At 39.7% G+C, this 24151-nt stretch overlaps 1 protein-coding gene and 1 non-coding gene across 7 annotated transcripts in view; both read left to right on the top strand.

Annotated features, from left to right (window-relative positions):
• Positions 1-24151, top strand: part of UBAP2 (ubiquitin associated protein 2) — a 111453-nt gene that overhangs the window by 69299 nt on the left and 18003 nt on the right. For 3 of the 6 annotated variants that reach the window (XM_053908055.1, XM_053908051.1, XM_053908056.1), the window contains 8 exons: positions 482-547; positions 5920-5975; positions 11069-11136; positions 13543-13732; positions 17076-17289; positions 20397-20671; positions 21271-21440; positions 22827-23040. In XM_053908055.1, coding sequence (XP_053764030.1) covers positions 482-547; positions 5920-5975; positions 11069-11136; positions 13543-13732; positions 17076-17289; positions 20397-20671; positions 21271-21440; positions 22827-23040 — 1253 coding nt within the window. The remainder of the gene's footprint in view (positions 1-481; positions 548-5919; positions 5976-11068; positions 11137-13542; positions 13733-17075; positions 17290-20396; positions 20672-21270; positions 21441-22826; positions 23041-24151) is intronic. The other 3 variants (XM_053908052.1, XM_053908054.1, XM_053908053.1) reach the window with 3 other exon arrangements.
• LOC128778741 (small nucleolar RNA SNORD121A) lies at positions 13851-13933 on the top strand. Its single transcript, XR_008424466.1, has one exon. It is a non-coding gene; the product is annotated as a small nucleolar RNA SNORD121A (small nucleolar RNA).

The following is a 24151-nucleotide window of genomic DNA, read 5'->3' as shown; positions in this document are numbered from 1 at the left end:
GTGAACATGGGGATGAGAACAAGTGTAGTTGATGCAATTGAATGTTCAAAGGCCGTCTGGCTAATAGGATTTATAGTTGAGGTACAGTGGGCTGTCACAGTATTTTCTTTATTTTTATTTTTTTAACGTTTATTCATTTTTGAAAGAGACAGTGGGAGTGGGGGAGGGGCAGAGAGAGGGAGGCACAGAATCCGAAGCAGACTTCAGGCTCCGAGCTGTCAGCACAGAGCCTGATGTGGGGCTTGAACCCACAAACTGTGAGATCATGACCTGAGCCGAAGTTGGACGCTCAACCAACTGAGTCACTCAGGTGCCCCGGGCTGTCACAGTATTGATTGCAGTACGTTTCCCTCTCCTCGGATGCACAGCCTAGATCAGCTTTGATGCTTTAATTTTGTTAAGTTGCTAAACAGTTTCTCTTCTGATGAACACCTTCATTATTTTGATATGTGAAAACCTTCCATTTTACATTGATCTGCAGAACTGGCATCAAATGCTCATAATGTAGCTCAGGATCTGCCACACAAAAATTCCTATGGACTCAAAGGTATGGTTTTCTTAATTCTTTAGTTAAAAATCTTCGGGGTGGCTGTCTGGCTCAGTTAGTACAACATGCAACTTTTGATCTTGGGGCTGTAAGTTCAAGCTGCCTGTTGGACATAGAACTTAGTTGAAATAAAAAGAATCTTTCAAAATGCTTACAGTGTCTGCCTTTTTAATCAAGGCTAGTTAAGTAGAATTCATCAAGTGAATATTTGTAAAAACTATATTTTTACACCTGCTTGATTAAATATCAACTTAAATGTTTTTTAATGTTTATTTTTGAGAGAAAAAATGTGAGTGGGGGAGGGGCAGAGAGAGGGAGACAGAGAATCTGAAGCAGGCTCCATGCTGTCAGTGCAAAGCTGGATATGGAGCTGGAACCCAAGCACTATATCATGACCTGAGCTGAAGTCGGGTGATGAACCAACTCAGCCACCCGCGTGCCCCTTAAATACCAACTTTTGATTATGGAATTGTTTTACAGATTGGCCTTCAAGGCAGCACAGATTTTTATCTCGTTTTTCCTACATGGCTACCTTAATGTGCTTTTGATAGAATGCTAACATCAAGTTAAATGCAACATAAAGCATGCACCTCAAATTTATTGTTTTAAGCTGAAAATAAATCAATATCATTGATGTTTTCCCACGTTTGAGGTGTAGGTTTATAGGTGAGTAATGGGGAAGAAAGTCTTACTGTAAAAGCCTAATATTTCACAATAGTATTAGGATCAGAGCCTGTATTGTTTTACATGTAATGTCTTGTAATTTTTATAGTCTGTATATTTAGGGTGGGTTTTTAGCTTATTTATTTTTGAGAGAGAGAGCGAGTGAGCACAAGCAGGGGAGGGGCAGAGAGAGAGAGGAAGAGAGGATCCCAAGCAGGCTCTGCACTGTCAGCACAGAGCCTGACCCAGGGCTCAGTCTCTCAAACTGTGAGATCAAGACCTGAGCCGAAGTCAGAAACTTAACTGACTGAGCCACCCAGGCACCCTGGCCCTGGTTTCTGATAAGGGGTTGCCTTCTCTGTGGTCTGACATAACCACTTGTTGCACTTGGTTGTGACTACGTATATTGTCTTCTTATTAAATGTACTCATTCTAACTATAATCTCCATGTCTAAATTTGTGATTATTTTCATAAGACCCTTCTAAGTGTTAGGCCAGTCTCTTTACATATACATATATGAAAGTGTGCTTTAACTGAATACCACTGAATTGGACATTTAAAAATGATCACAATAGTAAATTTTATGAGTATTTTATCACAACAATTTTTGGAAAAATATTTTGTAAACTTTTAAGTTTCTTTTTGAGAGAGAGGCAGTGTGAGTTGGGGAGGGGCAGAGAGAGAGAGGGCGAGAGAGAATCCCAAGTAGACTGCACCATGAGCGTAGAGCCTGATGTGGCACTAGAACCCATGAAACCGTGAGATCATGACCTGAGCCGAAACCCACAGTTGGATGCTTAACCAGCTGAGCCACCCGGTGCCCCAGTATTTTGTAAATTTCAGGATACTTTCGATGTTTTATATAGAGGGTTTTGTAATGCCTCGTCATTGTTTTTCTCCTTTGGAGTATCCCTTCTCAATCTACATTGATTGACCAATTGATGGATCTTCCCAGCTGTTTTCCAGCTTTCAGGATTTGTTAAGTTTTTATTTATTTTGAGTGAGAGGGAGAGTGGGGGAGGGACAGAGTGAGAGAGAGAGAGAGAAAATTGCAAGCAGGCTCAGAAATGTCATCATGGAGCCCAACACGTGCTTGATCTCTTAGACTGTGAGATCATGACCTTAGCTGAAATCAGGAGTTGGATGCTCAACCAACTGAGCCTTGCCAGCTGCCCTGATTTTTTTTTAACATTTTATTTTATTTTATTTTATTTTATTTTATTTTATTTTATTTTATTTTATTTTATTTTATTTTATTTTATTATTTTAATTTTATTTTTCAACGTTTTTTATTTATTTTTGGGACAGAGACAGAGCATGAACGGGGGAGGGGCAGAGAGAGAGGGAGACACAGAATCGGAAACAGGCTCCAGGCTCTGAGCCATCAGCCCAGAGCCTGACGCGGGGCTCGAACTCACGGACCGCGAGATCGTGACCTGGCTGAAGTCGGACACTTAACCGACTGCGCCACCCAGGCGCCCCAACATTTTATTTTAAAGTAATTTCTATATCACACGTGGAACTTGAACTTAACCCCAAGATCAAGAGTTGCATGTTCTTCCAACTGACCCAGCCAGGCACCCCCCCAACTTTTAAGAGTTTTGCTATACTTTATTTTCCCCATAAACTTTCTCTTCCCTTTCTAGCTTTCATTAACTTTTTTTTGTCCTCCACATTTCTAATTATTAATCAGCTGTGTGTGATTTATTGTTTAAAAATATACACCATGATCACCCACAACATTTTTGTCTTTCCAGTGAAATAGGGCTTTGGTATTTAACATCATGCTAAACATGTAGTCTTTTTTTTTTTTTCCCCCCAGTTTTTATTTATTTATTTTGAGAGAGTGAAAGCTTGAGCAGGGGAGGGGCAAAGAGAGGAGAAAGTGTTAATGTGAAGCAGGCCCCACACTGCCAGCATGGAGCCTGATGAAGGACTTGAAATCATGAATCCTGAGATCATGACCTGAGCCAAAATCAAGAGGTGGACGGCTGAGCCACCCAGGCGCCCCAAACATGTAGGCTTTTAACCCAGTATTGGTTGGTTGATGATTGATGATGAAGGGTTTCCGAGAAAAATTCCACCATAAATTGTTTCCTACTAAGAGTCTTAAAGGCCTTGAAGATGAATGTTTTAGGAGTGATTTTCGAGCCTCTGCAGTTGTTTTTTCTTGATTAGAATGCTCCTAAAACTGCTTACGTTGAACCCCTGCTTTTTGTAGGATTCCTTAATCTTTAGAGTACTGTCTCCTATGATAAATTTGACAGCATTAACCATAGGGTAGGTTGGATCAAGGTAGCACCAGGAACACTGTATACTGGCTGCCCTTTAAGTTAGTCTCGTTGTGAGTTAAAAAAAAATTATTTTAATGTTTGTTTATTTTTGAGAGAGAAAGAGTGGGAACGGGGGAGGTGCAGAGAGAGGGGGAGAGGGGAGACACAGAATCCAGACGGGCTCCAGGCTCTGAACTATCAGCACAGAGTACGACTCGGGGCTTGAACTCATAGGCCTGGAGATCATGACCTGAGCCAAAGTTGGACGCTTAACCGACCAAGCCACCCAGGCGCCCCTAGTTGTGAGTTTTTAAAACTATATATCTACTTAGAGAAAAGTCTTGACGCTATTAAAACATTGGGGATTATGTATCAGTGCCTTGAAGAAAATCACATTGCAGAAGGAATATAAGAGTGGAGAGTAGGTAGATGGTTTGCCTTAGATATATTTAGCTTTGTGTACAGGGTGATCTCTAAGAAGCCTAGGCAGAGGTCTAGAGAACAACTTTTCACTACTGATTTCTGACTGGGACTAATTGCAACTCGTATTTTTTCACTTAAACTAGGACCTCTTCCTAGTTTTGAGAGGCTGTTTGAATTGGGAGTGCATGGGTGGTTCAATCAGTTGCGCTTTTGACTTCGGCTCAGATCATAAGCTCGTGGTTTGTGGGTTTGAGCCTCACATCAGACTCTGTGCTGACAGCTTGGAGCTTGGAGCCTAGAGTCTGCTTTGGATTCTGCGTCTCCCTCTCTCTGTGACCCTCCCCCACTCACACTCTCTTTGTCTCTATCAAAAAGAAAAACCTTAAAAAAAGTTTTAATTCAAAGAGATATTTGGGTCCACTTAAATTCCTAATTGTTTTATGATATTTCTGGAAAAGTTGTGGAAACCATTAAAAGGTATGATGAGTGAACCAGTAGAAAGGATCACACTGTCAGTTCAGAACATTCTGCATTAATGTTTATGATTATTTCAAGGATACATGCAGTTGAGAGGCACAGAAGAACAAACAGTGCCTGTATCCATGTTCTTCCTTCCTTTAATGTATATGTCCCATGATCCATGATGATAGATGACATCTCTCAGTGATGTGTGTAGGGTTCTCACACAGGAGGGAATGTTTTTTAGGTTTGAAATATCTCCTATATAGTAGCATATCTTAGGGGACATTTTACAGAGCGCCAGACTGCATACATTCATCAATTCTATGTTTGCCATAACCAGTCCTAAACTAGGGACATCCACCTGAAAGAATTCCATTAGGAAGGACTCTTTTCATAGGTAACACCTTCTGTTTATTCATGAAACAGTTGGTTATTAGGTTATAGACCTAGTTCTAAGGAAGTTAGATCTGGTTACCTGCCCTTTTCTCAATTGTTTTCCACTTCTTCTCTTCCTTTTGTCCTTTGCATACACAAACCTCATTGTAGGTCAGATGCTCAGCTCATTTCTTCCCTGTTGAAGGAGTGAAAACATGCACAGTCTTACTTCCTGGGGGTAGTTATAGTTGATATCTTTGTGTATTTTCTTATGAAATCATTTTCTCTGATTTTTGCACGTATGTATTTGCATGTAAGTCAGCATTTCTGAATACAAATGCTTCTCTTTAAATATTTATTCTGTAAGAATTGTTTGAGCAGATCTTCTGCATCTGCTCATCAGCAATTAGTATATAGCACCAGAATTTATGTGAGCAGGACTAATGCTCAGCTTTGCTGGAGATCTAATTAGGGAACCATAGAATGGACCTAATATCTTTTTTAAGTTTATTTATTTTGATAGAGAAAGCATGAGCAGGGGAGGGGCAGAGAGAGAGAGAGAGAGAGAGAGAGAGAGAGAGAGAGAGAGAGAGAGAGAGAGAGAGAGAGAGAGGAAGAATTCCAAGTAGGCTCTGCACTCTTAGCGTTGAGCCTGACATGGGTCTCCAACCCAGGACCGTGAGATCATGGCCTGAGCTGAATCCGAGTTGAACACTTTCTACTGAGCCATCCCAGGCACCCCTTTAATATCTTACAAAGAGGATGCATCTATAAATTCAGTAGTTCAGTAATCTACCTGAAATTAAGATCCAGCCAAGCCAGCTTCATAATGAATTTTGCTCTGTTTTAAATGTTACATATCATAAGGCTCTCATGGTTAAATATGTGTATTTGTGCTATGCTCATACTTTATTAATCATGGCAGAATTGCTTGGATATGATCTACACTGAAGCAAAATTAGTGTGAGACTTTGCTTTCAGTTTATGTGGATAGTATCTAGCTAAGTTGAATTTGACTACATGGCATTTTATTGAGAATAGATCAGGAGCTTCATATTAGATTGTAAACTAAATTACTAATAAGATTTATGACACATTTTATACAGTATACGATAGAGAATTAGTTGGAGTGAGATGATATTTGACTTTGTGATGTAAACTATGATTATTGTCAGCAGGGGCCTGGAAGAATTCGGTGGAAGAGTGGACAACAGACGACTGGACTGAAGATGTAAGTATTTAGCATCAGATTAGATCTGTCTTCCTCTTGTTTTCTGGTAAGGGCATGCATTCTTTGAAAAAGCTGGAAACATCTTGTAGTTGCCCATGGCTCTTTTTCAGACATGTGATTATCGTGTTTTTAAGATTTTTAAGAAATTTGGTTTTGATTCAGGTCATGATCTCATGGTTTGTGAGATCCAGTCCTGCTGTAGGGCTCTGTGCTGACAGTGAGGAGCCTGCTGGGAATTCTCTCTCTGCCTCTCTCACTCTGCCCCTCCCCTGCTCATGTTCACCTGCCTGCCCTGCAGATAGATAGATAGATAGATAGACAGACAGACAGACAGACAGACTGACTGACTGACTAACAAAAATTGACAAGGTGTTAGGGATGCCTGACTGGCTCAGTCTGAAGAACATGGGACTCTTGAACTGGGGGTCATGAGTTCGGTCCCCATATTAGGTGTAGAGATTACTAAAACATAAACTTAAAAAAAAAAAGATCAGGTGTTAAGTAGGCCTAAAAATCATTTTTTAGCTTATCTTTTGTTTTTAAATGTTAAAAAAAATTTTTTTAATGTTTATTTTAAAAAAAAAATTTTTTTAATGTTCATTTATTTTTGAGACAGAGAGAGACACAGCATGAATGGGGGAGGGGCAGAGAGAGAGGGAGACACAGAATCTAAAGCAGGCTCCAGGCTCTGAGCCATCAGCCCAGAGCCCGATGTGGGGCTCGAACTCACGGACTGCGAGATCGTGACCTGAGCTGAAGTCAAACGCCCAACCGACTGAGCCACCCAGGCGCCCCAGTGTTTATTTTTGAGACAGAGAGCGACAGAACGTGAACAGGGGGAGGGTCAGAGAGAGGGAGACACAGAATCTGAAGTAGGCTCCAGGCTCCGAGCTGTCATCACAGAGCCCGACGCGGGGCTCGAACTCATGGACGGTGAGATCATGACCTGAGCCGAAGTTGGATGCTTAACCAAGTGAGCCACCCAGGCACCCCTGTTTTTAAATTTTTTTAATGTTCATTTATTTTTGAGAGAGAAACAGAGACCGAGCACGAACAAAGGAGGAGCAGAGAGAGAGGGAGACACAGAATCCAAAGCAGGCTCCAGGTCTGAGCTGTCAGCACAGAACCCAATGCAGAGCTTGAACTCAGGAGCTGTGAGATCATGACCTGAGCCAAAGTCAGACGCTTAACCACCCAGGAGCCCCTGTTTTGTTCTGATAACTATTGCCCTGGCCTGTGAATGTTTATTTTTTATAACATTTTAATTAAAGGAGATAGTGTTTTGGTCACAGTTGAAATTAACTGATTCTGGTTCTAGGCCCAACCCCTTCTTCTTAAAACTAGACTAGCTTTTTATATTCATTTATTTGATAACCATTTTTGAGTGTACTACACTAGCTTCTCAGTGTTGATCTATAACTCTGGGCTCAGCATAACATGCTCTTTGATAAAAAAAGATTTAATTTTAAAAAATGTAACTGAACTAATAGCCCTATACCATATTTTATATCATTTTTCTGTTTGACCCTCAAGGTCCAGAACATGTATGTATGTGATAGACTGGTAGAGCAGACATCATGATGGAGAGTAAAGGCCCTATAAGTATCGATCTTTAATATAAAGTGACCCAGTCTTTGAAATTGTTGAGATTATTTTTCCCTGTCTTAACAGTCTGTACTCACAAGTATATCTTTAAAATTTTATTTATTGATATTTATTTATTTATTTATTTAAAGAGTTTACTTATATTATTTTGGCAGGGCGGCAGGGAGGCGGTTAGAGAAAGAGAATCCCAAGCCTGCTCTGTGCTATCAGCACAGAGCTCCACACGGGGCTTGATACCGATCTAAAAAATTAAAAAAACAGGGGTGCCTGTGTGGCTCATTGAGTTGGTTCAGCTCATGATCTCATGGTTCGTGGGCTTGCCCTTGTCAGGTTGTGTGCTGACAGAAGCCTGGAGCCTGCTTCAGATTTTGTGTCTCCCTCTCTTTGCCCCTCCCCTGCTCATGCTCGTTTGTGTGCGCACGCGCTCGCTCTCTCTCTCTCTCTCTCTCTCTCTCTCTCTATTAAAAAAAAAAATAATGGTTATTGAAACATGAGTAATCTAAGGTGCCAATCTAAAATTACTTGAATTATTAACCTTTCCCTTCCTTCTCCTTTTTAAAATTTTCTTTTAAGTAAGCTTTGCCCAGCATGGGGCTCAAAGCCGCATCCACTTTAAATAATTTTTACATATTTCCTTCTAGTCTTTTTCTTTTCCTAAATATTAAATTACGGCTTGTGTCTTTTGAAATCTGAGAATGCTTCCATTTTACATAATACTTTCTTTAAACTATTTTATTTTATTTAAATGTTTATTTATTTTTGAGAGAGAGATACAGAGAATGAGCAGGTGAGGGGCAGAGAGAGGGAGACAAAATCCCCAGCAGGCTCTGTGCTCCCAGCGGGCTGCTGCAGTGTCAGTCATGACCTGAGGTGAAACCAAGAGTTGGATGCTTAACTCACTGAGCCAGACAGATGCGCACAAAGATAGTATTTTTATTTTAAAGTAACCTCTACACCGAACATGATGCTTGAACTCATGACCTCAAGATCAAAAGTCACATGTTTTACTGCCAGCCAGTCAAGTCCTTTTTTTTTTAAATTTTTTTTTTCAACGTTTTTTATTTATTTTTGGGACAGAGAGAGACAGAGCATGAACGGGGGAGGGGCAGAGAGAGAGGGAGTCACAGAATCGGAAACAGGCTCCAGGCTCCGAGCCATCAGCCCAGAGCCTGACGCGGGGCTCGAACTCACGGACCGCGAGATCGTGACCTGGCTGAAGTCGGACGATTAACCGACTGCGCCACCCAGGCGCCCCTCAAGTCCTTTTTTTTAAAAAAAGAGGGAGGAAAGAATTTAATTTTCTGTTTTCTGCCAGGGTCAGATAGGATGTTAGTGATTAATGGTGGTTCTAATTTGATTTGAACTAAAATATTTATGGCTTTAGATCTTCTCTGTCATTGCATTTCACAGAGTTATTCCTTTATTGCTTTTCTCTGTGTCTTACAGAATCTTACATGGTAGATAGAGTTGAGGCAAAAATAGATTCCTTGGTACTCTTCAAGATACTACCTTGAAATAGGGTGTAAGCTCTTCTTGTTCAAGCAGTAATCTATTCAGCACTTTTTATTTGTTTTTCTAGAAAGTGAACACCTACTGCCTGCTCTGCCCCTATCATAGTTTTAATTTGTGAGGGCAATCTGATTTTTATCCAGTATTTCAGAGTTCTGAGACATTTAGAGTTAATATGTATTATAAAAGTCTTTGAGAAATATTTCCTGCAGTTACATTATCTCATTATATCAACTTTTCAGCCTTTAAACACTCATGCCCCACTTTGAAAATGTGAAAAGAGCCTACCTTTCAATAATGTCAGTTAAGGTTTCAAAAAATTTTATTCTGGGTGCCTTAAAACATCAAAAGGTGGAGGGTGCCTCAGTGGCTCAGTTGGTTAAGTATCCGACTCTTGATTTGGGCTCAGGTGATCTCAGGGTTCATGGGTTTTAGCCCCACATTGGGCTCTGCACTGTCAGTGTACAGACTACTTGAGATTCATTCTCTCTGTCTCTCTGTCTCTCTCTCTGCCCCTCCCATCTTCTCTCTCTGGAAAAAAAAAAAAAAAAAAAAAAATCCCGCAAAACTTCAAATGGCATTTAAACGATACGCATGAATTGAAAATAATTATGTTCAATGAAAAAAGTTAGACAAAAAGATTGTTTGCTTATTTATTTATTTAACATTTTAATTTATTTTTGAGAGACAGAACCCAAGTAGGGAGGTGCAGAGAGAGAAGGAGACAGAATCCAAATCTCAGCTGTCAGCACAGAGCCGGACGCAGGGCTTGAACTCAAAAACTGTGAGATCATGACCTGAGCAGAAGTCAGACGCTTAAATGACTGAACCACCCAGGCGCCCCTTATTTATTTTTAAAGTTTATTTATTTTGAGAGAGTAAGAGCAAGAGTGGGAGAAGGGCAGAGAGAGGTAGACAATCCCAAGCAGGCTCCATGCTTTCAACACAGAGCCTGATGTGGGGTTTGGTCTCACGAACCGTGAGATCTTGACCTGATCTGGGATCAAGAGTCAGATGGTCAATAGGCTGATCCATCCAGGTACCCCAAGATTGCATATTTTAAAATTCTAGAAAATAGAACCCTAATCTGTAGTCACAGAAAACACATTGGTGGTTTCCTGGGGACTAAGGTGAGTGGTGGGAGGGATTGATTACACAGGGACAGGAGCAAACTTTTAGGGTAATAAATATGTTCATTGTCATGATTTTGTGATGATTTCATGGGCATATAAATATGACAAAACCCAGTTATTTGCTTTGGATATTTGCAGCTTATTGGATGTGATATACCCCCAATAAAGTTGTTTTTATAAAAAACAAGGAAACCTATGACTTAATAAAAAAGAAATACAGATTACTAATAAATGAAATACTAAAACCATCTGTTTGGGGGAAGAAGAAACATCAGTTTTTTGCTCTTTCAAACTTTTGGCATTTGTGGTGGTTTTACTGGTGTTTTCATTTTGTATAATGTCAAATAGAACAGCGTGACTAGGACTTGAACCCTGGTCTGACTTCATTGTTTCTCTGATGTGAAGTCCTTTTTTCGGGTTTGTCAATTTAAAAATTACCTTCCCCCTAACAAAATTGTTATGATCACTTGTGTATTTCTTCTGTTTTAGACCACTTTTTGGGTGAAGTGTAATGAGAGTACTGGTGACTAAAAATTGTCAGAAATTTTATTAAAATTTTATCATTTTTATTTACTTTTTTGAGAAACAGAGACATTATGAGAGGGGGTGGGGCAGAGAGAGAGGGAAACACAATCTAAAGCAGGCTACCAGCTCTGTCTGAGCTGTCAGCACAGAGCCTGACGTGGAGCTTGAACTCAAGAACTGTGAGATCATGACCTGAGCCAAAGTCAGACGCTTAACCGACGAGCCACCCAGGCGCCCCAAAATTGTCAGAAATTGGATACATTTTGGGTTTTATGTTATGTAAAATAAGAGCAAAGTATTTTTTTATTCGTTTCCATACAGCTTTCTGAAACAAAAGTCTTCACTGCCTCAGCTGTTCCAGCAGAGAATCATGTCACACCTGGGCAAAGGTAAACACTTTTTGTCCCCTTTTGTTTGTTATTCAAAGCATAATTTAAATTTCTTACTCCAGAAATTTGTTTTGGTTCTCAGGTCTCTTTCTGTTTTTTCCTTTTCTTGAATCTCTTCCTGTTTTTACTATTTTCTTCTGAGAATTTGTTTTATCCTTAACCTTCCTTGTGAACTGACATAGCCTACATCATTATCTACTTAGTTGTATCCACTAATGAATTAAAATAGCAATTATGTGTGTGATTTGTTATCATTTGTGGTAGAGGTTATATTAAGCCTATTTATGGTGGTTCTTTTTTACTTTAGTAAATGCAGTATATTGTTTGACAGATAAACTTAATACAAAATACCTTTGGTTTTCTGTGTGTAATACCATTTATTTAGGCATTCTCATACTAATACAAATTTCTCATTTTATGTGGGCTCTTCTATTTCTTTCCTCTCCTCTCCTCCCCTTTCCCCTTCTCCCTTCTCCCCTTCCCCTCTTCCCCTCCCTCCTCCCCCTCCCCTCTCCTCTTGTTCTTCAAATGTTTATTCATTTTTAGAAGGAGAGAGAGCAAGCCGGGAAGGGGCAGAGAGAGATGGAGAGAGAGACTCCTAAGCAGGCTCTCTGCACTGTCAGCATGCAGCCTGACATGGGGCTCAATCTTATGACCTTGGGATCATGACTTGAGCTGAAAACAAGAGTTGGACGCTCAACTGACTTCAGCCACTCAGGTGCCCCAGGATCATTTTTATTTAAGAAAAACAACAACAACAAAAACCTCCGATACTTGATAACGGCTTGGGTCATGACCTCACGGTTGGTTAGACTGATCTCTGTGTCCAGGATCTGCACTGACAGTACAGAGCCTGCTTGGGATATTCTCTCTCTCTCTCCCTCTCTCTCTCTCTCTCTCTCCCTCTCTCCCTCTCTCTCTCTCTCTCTCTCCCTCTCTCCCTCTCTCCCTCTCTCTCCCTCTCTCTCCCTCTCTCTCCCTCTCTCCCTCTCTCCCTCCCTCCCTCCCTCCTTCCCACTCCTAAAAATAAATAAACATTAAAAAATATATGAAGCCCCTTCTCTATTCACTGAAGCAGAGGAAAGGATGGGTTCAGAGGTCACAGTTGGGCATGGGAGGGAATTTAAAGAAAAAAAGAAAAGAAATATACTTATTTAATGGTTAGTTAATAGACAGTGCTATACTATATTAATACATCTTACCAACTTTTTGGAATAGAACTTGCTGTATTGTGTGTGTGTGTGTGTGAGAGAGATAATGCATCTTTTGAGATGGGTTATATGTAATATAACTACCCTGTATTTATATCCTTGGAGTTAGGATATCATAAGTATAACATCACCTGGGGATCCAAAATACTAGTCTGGTACTTTAACCTGGTTACAGGAGAGTAAGTGTGGGTAGTGCATAAGGAGAGGAATACAGGCCTAGGAACTTTGATCTTTATTAGATAGTAGTGGGCCTTGAATTATTTGACCTTCCAGAATCTGCCTCACTGGCATGGTGAGCGTTTCAGACAGGAGAACTGAGTGGGAACTGGCCTTTGAAATGGTTTAAGGGAGCAAATTACCTTGTTAGTAAATTCTGAGCACCTTGCAGTTTCTGTGGAGGAGTTAGTAGCTAGTTCACTCACGTGTCAGGTTGTATATATCTTGAAGATCATTTCTTCCTCAGGCTTTTAGGTTTTCAGGCCGTAAGTTTTAAGTTGGAATATCTGTTTTTCTGGGGACATTACAAGTGTTCTAGAGAGGATTTGTTACTGTGTTTTCCCCCCTGAATGTTTAAGAGAGAAAATTATTGGAGATTTATATAAGCTTAAATATCTTATACCGTAGAATGTAGAAATATTTATGACTGTTTGGATTGTCTACTATGGCTGTGGTTCTCAATCCCTCAAAATAGAGATTCACCCTCTTTGAGGCAAGTTGAAGAGACACTGGTTCCAAGTAATGAATGGGGCAAAGTATTCTAAAGAAAATGAGCCAAACTTCAGAATACTGTTTACTCAATTGCTCCAGGTTTTCAAATGAGTTGTTATTGTGCTATTTCTGTGGAACTACCTCAATGCACCTTTTCATTTCTCTTCTCTTCAAAGCCCTGCTTTAGTCTCTGTGGCTTCATATGCTTTTTTTTTTTTTTTTTTTTTTTTTTTGTCATTGATGCTGTTCTTTTGGCTCCTTTAAACTACAGTTTCCAAAAGTTTTCCTCACTTAAATTATAACTTTTTAAAAACTTTATTTATTTAAATAATCTCTGCATTCAGCGTGGGGCTTGACTTATGACCCTGAGATCACCTCACTTAGATTATTTTTAACATGAATTTACTTTATATTGATACACTTCTCAAATTCATTGTTGGTAAGATGTGCTTTTGACTCATTCCTCATTTGCTTTTTGTCTGCTTAGCATTGATCTGGTAGCCTTGCTCCAGAAGCCTGTTCCTCCCAGTCAAGCCTCAGAAGTCAACTCCTTTGAAACTTCCCAACAACAGGGCTTTGGCCAAGCCCTTGTCTTCACAAATTCTCAGCACAACAATCAGATGGCACCAGGGACTGGCAGCTCCACTGCTGTCAACTCCTATTCTCCTCAGAGTCTGGTAACTCACTTTTATTTTAGTATGGGATTTGAAGGACTGTACCCATGAACAAATGTATTCTAGAATGACACATGCCTGATAATTATTTTCTAAATACAAAAATATTTAGACGATCTCAGTCCAGAAAACAATGATGTGATACTTTCCAAGCACATATCTGATGATTCCATGTGGAATTCAACTACTCTGAGTTTCCTGGACAATGATTTTTAAAAAATGCTTCTTTATGATTAGTTGAAATCTTTTAAGTCTTAATCACTGAGGCATCCTTCTTATTAATAATTTTTTTCTTGTATTTTCTTTGAAAGTCTGTACTTAAGACATTAAAATTTTCATTTGTTTTCCAGTGTAATAAAATGCAAATGTTTGTCAGTATTGGCTTGCTAAAATCATGCTAAAACAGTTCTTTCTAAGTCTAGGAAGGCTTTTATTTTTTGCATTTTTAATTGTTATTCATAAAATTAGTGTATCTTTTCATAAAACTTCACTTTGTAGCAGAAGCCCTTTTAATGTGGATGTGTTTTCCTTAAAATAAGGGTCATCTGCCGCTTGCATATCTGACTTTAATTTCCTATGAGAATTTAGCTCCTATCAGAAAGGACTTCAGGAACTGTTAGTGAAGGATATGAAGATAACCAAAGAATGTAGTTGCAGAATAATGGTGAACTGAAGGCCCTAACTGTAGGTACTGCTCAGTTGGCAGTGAGGTGTTCTCAGTTGGAACACCTCCAAATACAGATCCACAGCTTTCACTAGTGGTAATTATTTTTGTTCATTCTTTGTTGTGTTTTACCTGAAATCCATGGTTGAGAAACAGAATTTATAAATATGATAATAATCTTTCTCTCCTACTTGACTCAAAAATCATTTGCTGCACCACTTCATAAAATGGAGAATTTAATATGTAAACTTTTCATTGTGGTGTTCTACTCTGCACAGCCACGTTATGTCATGTATAACTGGCTTGAGAATTTGGCATTTTTAGTACCACTGATGATTGTGTACGAGAGAATGTGAGTGCTTGAAGTGGGACAGCCCAAGGCATGATGCTATCTCTATTTTGAGGGGGTCTCAAGTTTTTCTTTTTTTTTATAAAGATTTTATTTTAAGTAATCTCTATCCCCAATATGGGCTCGAATTTATAACCCCAAGATCAAGAGCTGTATGCTTCACCAACTGAGCAAGCCAGGTGCCCCAGTACCCTCATGGTTTGAGGTGAACCATCCCTGTCCTTTCTTCCTCCGATGTCTTTCTATCTGCTACTGGTCTGCTGATGTAATGTCTATGCGAACTGTTGGAATCTTAGCCAGGCCACTCAGAGCATAGGTAGGACATGAGTTTTGTTTGTTTTATTATTTTGTTTTTTTTTCTTTTTAGGACATGTGTTTTTTGTTTTGTTGTGTTTCTTTTTTAACAGTGCCTTCAGATGTGTTGCCTTTTGTAATGAACAATACCTTGAGAAACTGGAACAAGTAATGTTTAGCATATTAGAGGAGTGGTGCTCAACCTACTGTACTTTCATAATCACTGGGGAACTTCAGTAAATAACAACAGTAGTAAGGATAATAAAATAATGCCAGAGTCTGCACAAACCAAATAAGTCAGAATCTTGGGATTGCGTGTTGGGCATTTGTGTGTATTTGTGTATATGTGAGTGTAGGCATACTTGTGTATCAATACATATTTTTAAAGCCCCCATCTATTGAAGTGTAGGTGAAATTGAGAAGTCCTGTGCTAAATGTTAACCTGAAGCAAGGTGCTAGTCCTTGACTCAGTGATTTCATTATGTTGTAAAACACACAGAAACTGCATTTGATAGTATTGACTAACGCAGGGTAGAAATTAGGTAGGAAAAGAGGAAGAACAAAAGCATCATTCTGGAAGCCTTTACTGAACAAGTGGGCTTGAACTGGGTTTTTGGATTTGTAGCCACATAAGACAGGTGTTTTGGCAGCATGAAATAGCAAGGATTCTAAAGTAGTGATAAATAATGTTAGTAGATTGTGTGATGTGCAGTAACTCCCTACAACTTAAATGTTTTACTCAAATTGGAGAATTTGGTCTTCCTTAGAACAACTGGGATACTCCATGCCTTTGGATATTGTTAACAGAAACAATTATTTCAGCTTTCTACATCTGATCTCTTAAGAGAATGCAAGTCATTTCTATTTGTGACCTTTTAAATGGTTTTGAAAGGTTTTTCTTGGGGAGGGGGGCTTGAGAGCGAGCGCTCAGAGCATAGATGGCACAGAGAGGGGAGAGAGAATCCCAAACAGGCTCCATGTGTCAGTGCAGAGCCCAGTGAGGGGCTTGCACAAACCATGAGATCATGACAAAATCAAGAGTTGGACTGAGCCACACAGACACCCCTTGAAAAGCTATTTTTTGACAACTTATCTTTTTCAGAAACTGAATGATCTTGATAGGTAAAAATGAAGTTGATCTGCTGTTGTGTTCACTAGTCCTAGGGTCTCATTCTCCTTGGATATTTTCCCAATAGTTTATTTTTGCTTTGGTTTCCCTTGCCTTAGGAGATGTATCTAAAAAATGTTGCTATGGCTGATGTGAAAGAAATTATTGTTTTTGTTCTCTTCTCGGATTTTTATGGTTTCGGGTCTCATATTTAGGTCTTTAACCCACTTTGAGTTTATTTTTGTGTACGGTGTTAGAAAGTGGTTATAAAGTGGTCTTTTACATATATCATTCTCTTTGGATCTTGGTATGTGACCTGACAGGATAGATGGGGGAGGTGTAACATTTTCTTTTGTATACTTGTGGAGCATTTTTGGTGTTCTTAGTCATCAAAATAGCTCGAAATAAGCACAGCGGTGTCCAGGGTATCTGTCCAGTACACAGATACTTCATGTGTAAATCATTGTCTGATTTTAGAATATTAACTTTTTAGACAGGTACTGCAAACTGCATTTAATATTGTAGGATTACATGGCTGAGCCTTTCTGTGACCAAACTTAAAGATGATTATTGTTGTTCCATATTTTGAGAAAGTACTATATTTTTATTTCTCTAGCTTGTCTTTGTCATTTAATTCATGATATTTCTCTTTAGAAAACTATTTTGTTTGTGAACTTGTGACATCACTTTTATCCTAAAATCCAGGGAAAATAGTCCTCTTCCTTTAACCTCTCATCAGAATCAGGACTGATTCTTGGATTTAATCAGATCTTTTTTGGTAATATTTTCCTGTAGTATTTGCTCAGGTGAGTCTTGTTGATTCCATGTTCTGGGTTATAGATTTTAAAATCCTTGTGAAAATACTTGGTATGTTTTAACTCTGGGATAGATTTGTATTGCTGAAGGTTTTTCTTTTTCTTTCTCTTTAAAGTCGTCCGTCCTTGGTTCAGGATTTGGAGAGCTTGCACCTTCCAAAATGGCAAACATCACCAGCTCCCAGATTTTGGACCAATTGAAAGCTCCAAGTTTGGGCCAGTTTACCACTACCCCAAGTTCACAACAGAATAGTACAAGTCCCCCCACAACTACTACTTCTTGGGACCTCAAGTCCTCAACTTCCCAGTCCTCAGTCCTTAGTCATTTTGGTAAGTATACATGTTCTGTGGTGGTTTGCCCCTAGTGAGGACATGCTGAACATTAGCAGAGTGTGTTGACTTGTAACGCTAATGTGGAATTTATCCAGAGGTACTATTTAGTAGAATTTCTATAGCATTTCTGAATTAATTCCGTTAGCTTTGTATTGTGTAAATATCTGTATTTAGTTAGTAGTAGTAGTGGTAGAAGTAATATTAGAACATACTTTGAAGAGATGTGCAAAAGCATGGGAAAGCCATGCAAATATATGGAAACAACACTTTGTAAGTAAAGGCCGAAACAGAATTTTCTAAGCTGTATTACAGTAGGGTGGGGACCGAGTCAGGGATGTGGACAACGTTAAAAAAAAAAAATTTTTTTTAATGTTTATTTATTTTGAGAGAGACAGCACAAGCGAACAACAAGCAGGGGAGGGGCAGAAAGAAGGAGAGACAGAATCCTAAGCAGGCTCTGTGCCATAAGTGCAGAGTCAGTGCGGGGCTCAGACTCACGAACTCTGAGATCATGGACCTGAGCCGAGATCAAGAGTCAGACACTTAACAGACACCGCTACGCAGGCACCCCTGGACAACATTTTAAATCACACCCTATGGATTGCTTTCTCATTCTAACATTCGTATGTATCTATCATGATTTGTGCCAGGCTTACTGTCAGTGGTTTGTAACATAAAGGCACCATGTGTAAGTTTGATAATTTCTAATCTATACTGCTGTAGACTTTGTGATGTTAAAACACCCATTTCCTATTAACATATGCATGCCACACTGCATTAAGGAACAGCAGAGGATTGTATTAACCATAGGGTTGGTTTCCTGGGCAGGTTTATATTTAGGACTTATTCAAAGAGATAGAAGTACATTTCTCTACTCAAAGAAATAGTTCTTTGTAATGGAAGTACTTGAGACCACTCCCATGTTTGAAGTGATGTCCACCAGGCTTCAAAATGAGGCGTATCTATTCATTAGAGCCTCATTGCCCAAAGTTTTTTACCGTCTGCTGAATACATACTAAAAGTCCACATTCCCAGAAGGAAAGTAACTGTATGCTATAAACCACATTGTACAAACATTAAAGGCACAGAGTCACTTTTAACTGTTAAGAATGCTGGCAGCCTTTGCCTGGAACATATCAAAAGTCTATGTTCCCAGACACTAGCCAAGAGCCAGTTAAACAAGGTGGCATTTTTGATGGCAGCTATAGTGCTGTGTTAATCTTTTTCTGCAGACCCACTGCAGTGGGTGATAAGGGTTTTTAGATTTGCACATGCTATTCCCATGTTCCTTATAAATCCTGTCTTTTTCCTACATGCCTCTAATATAAAGTCCAAAAATAGATTTATCTAAGATGGAAATACATTAAGTCATGGGTTGGCAAACCTTCAACTAGATTTGTCACCTCTTTTTGCAAATACGGTTTTATTGGAACACAGCCATTACCACTCATCATGGTTTTTTTTTTTTTAATGTTTATTTTTGAGAGAGGGTGCGCACGCACACACGAGCAGGGGAGCACAGAGAGAGAGGGAGACAGAGAATTCAAAGCAGGCTTCACGCTGTCAGTGCAAAGCCTGATGTGGGGCTTGAAATCATGAACCACAATATCATGACCTGAGCCGAAATCAAGATTCTGATGCTTAACCAGCTGAGCCACCCAGGCACCCATTATGTGTTGTCTTAGCACTACTTGCAGTCTATAGAGGGAGAGTTGAGTCGTTGCTAACAGATGGCCTTCACAGCCTAAAATATTTACTATCTGGTTCTTTGCTGAAAAAAATTACCAACTTCTATCGTATATGACTTGAAAATCATGTAGATAAAGGGTAACTTCCTTATAGAAAAGAGTAACTAAAGGGGTGCCTGGGTGGCTCCGTCAGTTGAGCGTCTGTCTTCAGCTCAGGTCATGATCTCGCAGTTTGTGAGTTCAAGCCCCGCGTCGGGCTCTGTGCTGACAGCTCAGAGCCTGGAGCCTGCTTTAGATTCTGTGTCTCCCTCTCTCTGCCCCTTCCCAACTCATGCTCTGTCTCTCTCTGTCTCTAAACATTAAAAAAAAAAGAGTAACTAAAAATCAAGGAGATGAACAACAAAGTAAAAAAATGGTCAACAAGGTATGGTCAGAGTTCATAGGCAAGGTATATTGGAGTGTATGAAATGATGCTTCATCCAACTTATTTTTATTTGCATCTTTTATGCTATTTTCCATTATTCAAATTAGGAAAAGAATCTTGAAGTATTTGTCAAAATGAAGAGTTGTTCTTTGAACCAATAACTCTTTTCTACAGGTATACTTGCACTTGAGCAAACTGTCTTACATAAAAAACCGTGCATTACAGCATTGTTTTTCATAGCAAGAGTTGGGAAATCTAAAAGCCCTTTAATATAGTACTGGTTTTAAAACTTGATGCCTATGTACACTGGATTACTGTGTGGCCACAAAAATGAAGTAGCTCTTCACACATTAATGTGGAACAGTTTCTGAAAACTAAATGGTTTGTGAGGAAACTGTATATAATGTATGTGTGTGTGTGTGTGTCTGTATACGTTTGTATTTTGAAACAGTGTCTCTGAAGATACTGTATCTGAAGATATATACCTGGGTGCAGTGTCTGCCTTTGTAGACTGAATCTGCAGATAGTGTTGGAAGGGTGATTTATGTTAACATATACGCTTTTTTTTTGCTTTCTGGATTTTGTGATATCACATATTAGTTACTAGAAAATAATTTTTAACAATTTAGTTACAAAATTCATAAAGCAACAAAATATAATTTGCTATTAGCTAAAGGCCAGATGTGTGTAGCAACTCCTTGCTTTTCTTATCCACTTTTCAACCAGTATAACTTAACATAAACTACATCTCCTGTCTGCATAAGAATTTATCTATAAGCCCATACAGTCATCCTTTTCTTTTATCATATGCTAGCTATAATATATCACACACCCCCCACTTAGGGGATTCAGCTAGATGGTTGTTGGGAGAAACCAGTGATAACTACAACCTTTCTTTCTCAGTCATGGTGGAAGAGGGAGCTCTAAGCTCATGTGCCTAAATAATTGATTGTTGCTTACTTTCCTTCCCTCCCCCTTCACATATTTAATAGACTTCAAATCTCAACCTGAACCATCCCCGGTTCTTAGTCAACTGAGCCAGCGACAGCAGCACCACACTCAGCCCGTTGCTGTTCCTCCTCCTGGGTTGGAGTCCTTTCCTTCCCAGGTAAAACTGCGAGAGTCAACACCCAGGGACAGTACCTCCACTGTGAACAAACTTCTGCAGCTTCCCAGCATGACTGTAGAAAACATTGCTGTGACTGCCCACCAGCCACAGCCTAAACACGTCAAACTACCGAAGCGGCGGATACCCCCAGCTTCTAAGGTGTGTTCTCCATCCAGAAGTCACAATCCCAACAGTGGATATAATTTAACATTTAGCTCAAGGGCTGGGTTAGTAAGCCTCAGACATCGTATTTTTTGTCATGCACATAGCTTCCTGCTTTATGAGAATTGGCTATTTCTGAGTGCCTGGGCTAATATTAGAGGGAATGGCTTTTTGTTAGAGATAGAGACTGTTAATTCAAAGTACTGGACCTGGCTCAGAGAATTTGCTGGTCTTGTGTATTTAGCTGTGTCCCATAGATAGAGAATAGTGGTTCTTTGACCAGATAATGCTTTCAGAGGAGGCCCGCTCTCTTCCTCCGCTCACCCACCACCAACTCCCCCTTTCTTCGGCCTTTGCTGTAAGAAGCAGTTAGTGGCATTGATCATTCTGCTGTTAACTTTTAATTTTTCTTTTCTCTTTTTTCTCTTGTCTTTGTTTTTTGCAACATTCTGTTCCTTTTTCCTACTACTGGGCTTCTCACCCCATGTTCCTCAAGTGTGCTTGTAGTGCTTTGGGAAGCCAGTACTCACTAGCTGTATTACAGGCCTCTGGGACTTGGAATCTCTGTTCCTGACGTGATGGCTCTGCTTTTTCAGATCCCAGCTTCTGCAGTGGAAATGCCTGGTTCAGCAGATGTCACAGGATTAAACGTTCAGTTTGGCGCCTTGGAATTTGGATCAGAACCTTCTCTCTCTGAATTTGGATCAGCTGCAAGCAGTGAAAATAGTAACCAGATTCCCATCAGCTTGTATTCAAAGTCATTAAGGTACACAACTTCTTCTCCGGATTAAGTCCTTTGTTGGCAAAGTAATGGAGTCTAAGAGATCACCTGTTGGAGGCAATACACCATGTGGCGCTGGGTTTGTACAGCCATTGTTAGTACCTAATTGCAGAACTTTTCTTCCATAACCCTACAAAGAACCTTGTGCCTGTTAGCAGTCACTCCCAGTTTCTCCCTCCCCTTTCCCTTTGGCAACTAATCATCTGTCTCCGGATATGCCTATTCCAGATACTTCATATAACAAGGATCATTTATGTTGTCGCATGTGTGCATTTTATTTCTGAATAGTATTTCATTGTGCAGATCACATTTTGTCTATCCATTCATTAGTTGACGGACATTTGGATTGTTTCCACTTTTCGGCTATTAGGAATCATGCTGCAATGGACATTCATTTACAGATTTGTCTCCTTTAGTTCTTTTGGATTTAGACCTAATAATTGCTAGGTCATATGGTAACCCTTATATTACCTATTTGAAGAACCAGCAAACTTCTTTCATGTGGCTGCAGCATTTTACGTTCCTACCAATAATCTATGAGGGATGCAATATTAAAAAAAATTTTTTTTCCCAATGTTTATTTATTTTTGAGAGACAGAGTGAATGGGGGACGGACAGAGAGAGAGAGAGAGGGAGACAGAATCTGAGTCGTCAGCACAGTACCTGACATGTGGCTTGAACCAGCCAATCGCGAGATCATGACCTGAGCTATATTCGGATGCTTAACCAACTGAGCCACCCAGGCTCCTTGAGGGATGCAATTCTTGTATATCTTTGCCAACTCTTATTTTTCTTCAATTGAATATTCGTTTTATAAGTAGAGAATCCCTGATTTTAGATTTTATTAATTTTTCTGCTCTCTAGTGCTAAAACCTGATGTTTGTTTGGGTTCTCTTTCTACAAATGGTCCCAGACATCTGGATTCCTTAAAGATTCTTAAGGATTCTTTAAAATGTCCTTCTGCCTGTCATTTAAATTAGGTGGGTCTGCGGCGCCTGGGTGGCTCAGTTAGTTGAGCATCGGGCTCTTGATTTCGGCTCAGGTCATGATCTCACATTTCTTGAGATTTAGTCCCTCATCAGGCTCTGCTCTGACAGTGCCAAGCCTGCTTGGGATTCTCTTTTTCCCCCTCTCTCTGTCCCCCTGCCCCCTCTTTCAAAATAAATAAACATTTAAAAAATGGTGGGTCTGATTTGGAAAGGAGGGGTGTTTTAAACTTGCATCTTTAATACAGTTAAAGAATGTGGTAGTGTAAATGTGTAGGTACAGACATGTTTGTTTATAGTATGACAGTAAAGTGGTGAAATAGTTCTACTCAATGAAACCATGTAATACGACATAAATTTATGTCAAAATCTTTTTATTCTCTAGTGATTCTTTGAATACCTCTCTACCAATGACCAGTGCAGTACAGAACTCCACCTATACAACTTCAGTCATTACCTCCTCCAGTCTGACCAGCTCATCGCTGAGCTCCACTAGTCCAGTAACAACGTCTTCCTCCTATGACCAGAGTTCTGTGCATAACAGAATTGCATACCAAAGCTCTGTGAGTCCATCGGAGTCAGCTCCAGGAACCGTCACGGTAATTGGTCTTTCAAGTTTCTTCTTGTACAAAATCCTATTTAGAGGTCCATGTTTAGTTTGGGAAATGAGGGTTTTAGATGACATTTTCTTTAAGAAATTAGTTAACCTTTTGAATACAATTCTTGTAGTGTGTTGAGTTTTCTAATAGTGGGCATCTGGTGTGAAATCTGCTTTTCAGGTACCCATGCACAGGAATGTGTGAATGGACCTCAGAAACTTAGTATACAGAAAGCACAAGGGTATATTCCAAGTTCATAGTATTTTGGATGGGGTGGGGGTGGGGGTACTCTAGTCTTACTTGTAACATTTTAGTTTCCTGTAAGGCAAAAGTGTTCAAACATTACTAGAGCTACTTCAAAGAGTGGACAAGAACATGAAAATAAGGGAAATAGTTGAATTGGCGTAGCAGAAATTTGGGTTCATTTTCTTAAGTTTCCTTCTAAGACTCTCAGGATATATTGTACATCTCAACATAGGAATTTTTTTCCCTCCCTTTCTTTGTTTTCCTTCTTTTTATGTTAGATGTTTTCCTTAAATGTCTGGTGATTGCAGGCTGCCTGCTTGACACTAAAAGGTTAACTATGGGCTTTGGCTTGTGGGGTAGATAGTGGAATGTGGGCTTTGATGTGGAACAGCATGGGTAGGCCATTTCTTTGGGGGGGGGGTGGGGACGGGTGGACACACCCCCCGTGTGGACACCTCCTTTGTCAGCTCCTTTGGCCTGTTCTGTTGAGCTTGTTTAGATTCTCCAGATACTCTTCTTGTCACTTCCCTATAGGGCCTATGTCTATCTGTCAGTGTCTTTAAGAGCCTAGCGGAAAGAGAAGTCTATTGTCAGAATACTTGTTTTGTCTGTGTTAACTTAATCATTTTCGTTAACACTACATCTGACCATGTGTTAACCCTTTTGATGATGTTTAGGGCCTAAGAGAGAAGGTGGGAGGGGGCAGTTACCTTGCTGTGCAAATGGAGAGAGAGGGGAAGGGATCTGGTCTGTGCAGTCTTTAAACAAATCCTTCTACATTTAGCTGTACCTCCACTCCCACTTTCAAAGTTATCTGGTGCAGATAAATACTGAGTTGCTTGGTATGGCTCTTTGATTTAGTTGC

This window comes from Panthera pardus, unplaced genomic scaffold, assembly GCF_024362965.1.
Source record: "Panthera pardus isolate Hobbes unplaced genomic scaffold, ASM2436296v1 HiC_scaffold_20, whole genome shotgun sequence".
NCBI lineage: Eukaryota > Metazoa > Chordata > Mammalia > Carnivora > Felidae > Panthera > Panthera pardus.
This window is presented reverse-complemented; position numbering and strand designations above follow the sequence as displayed.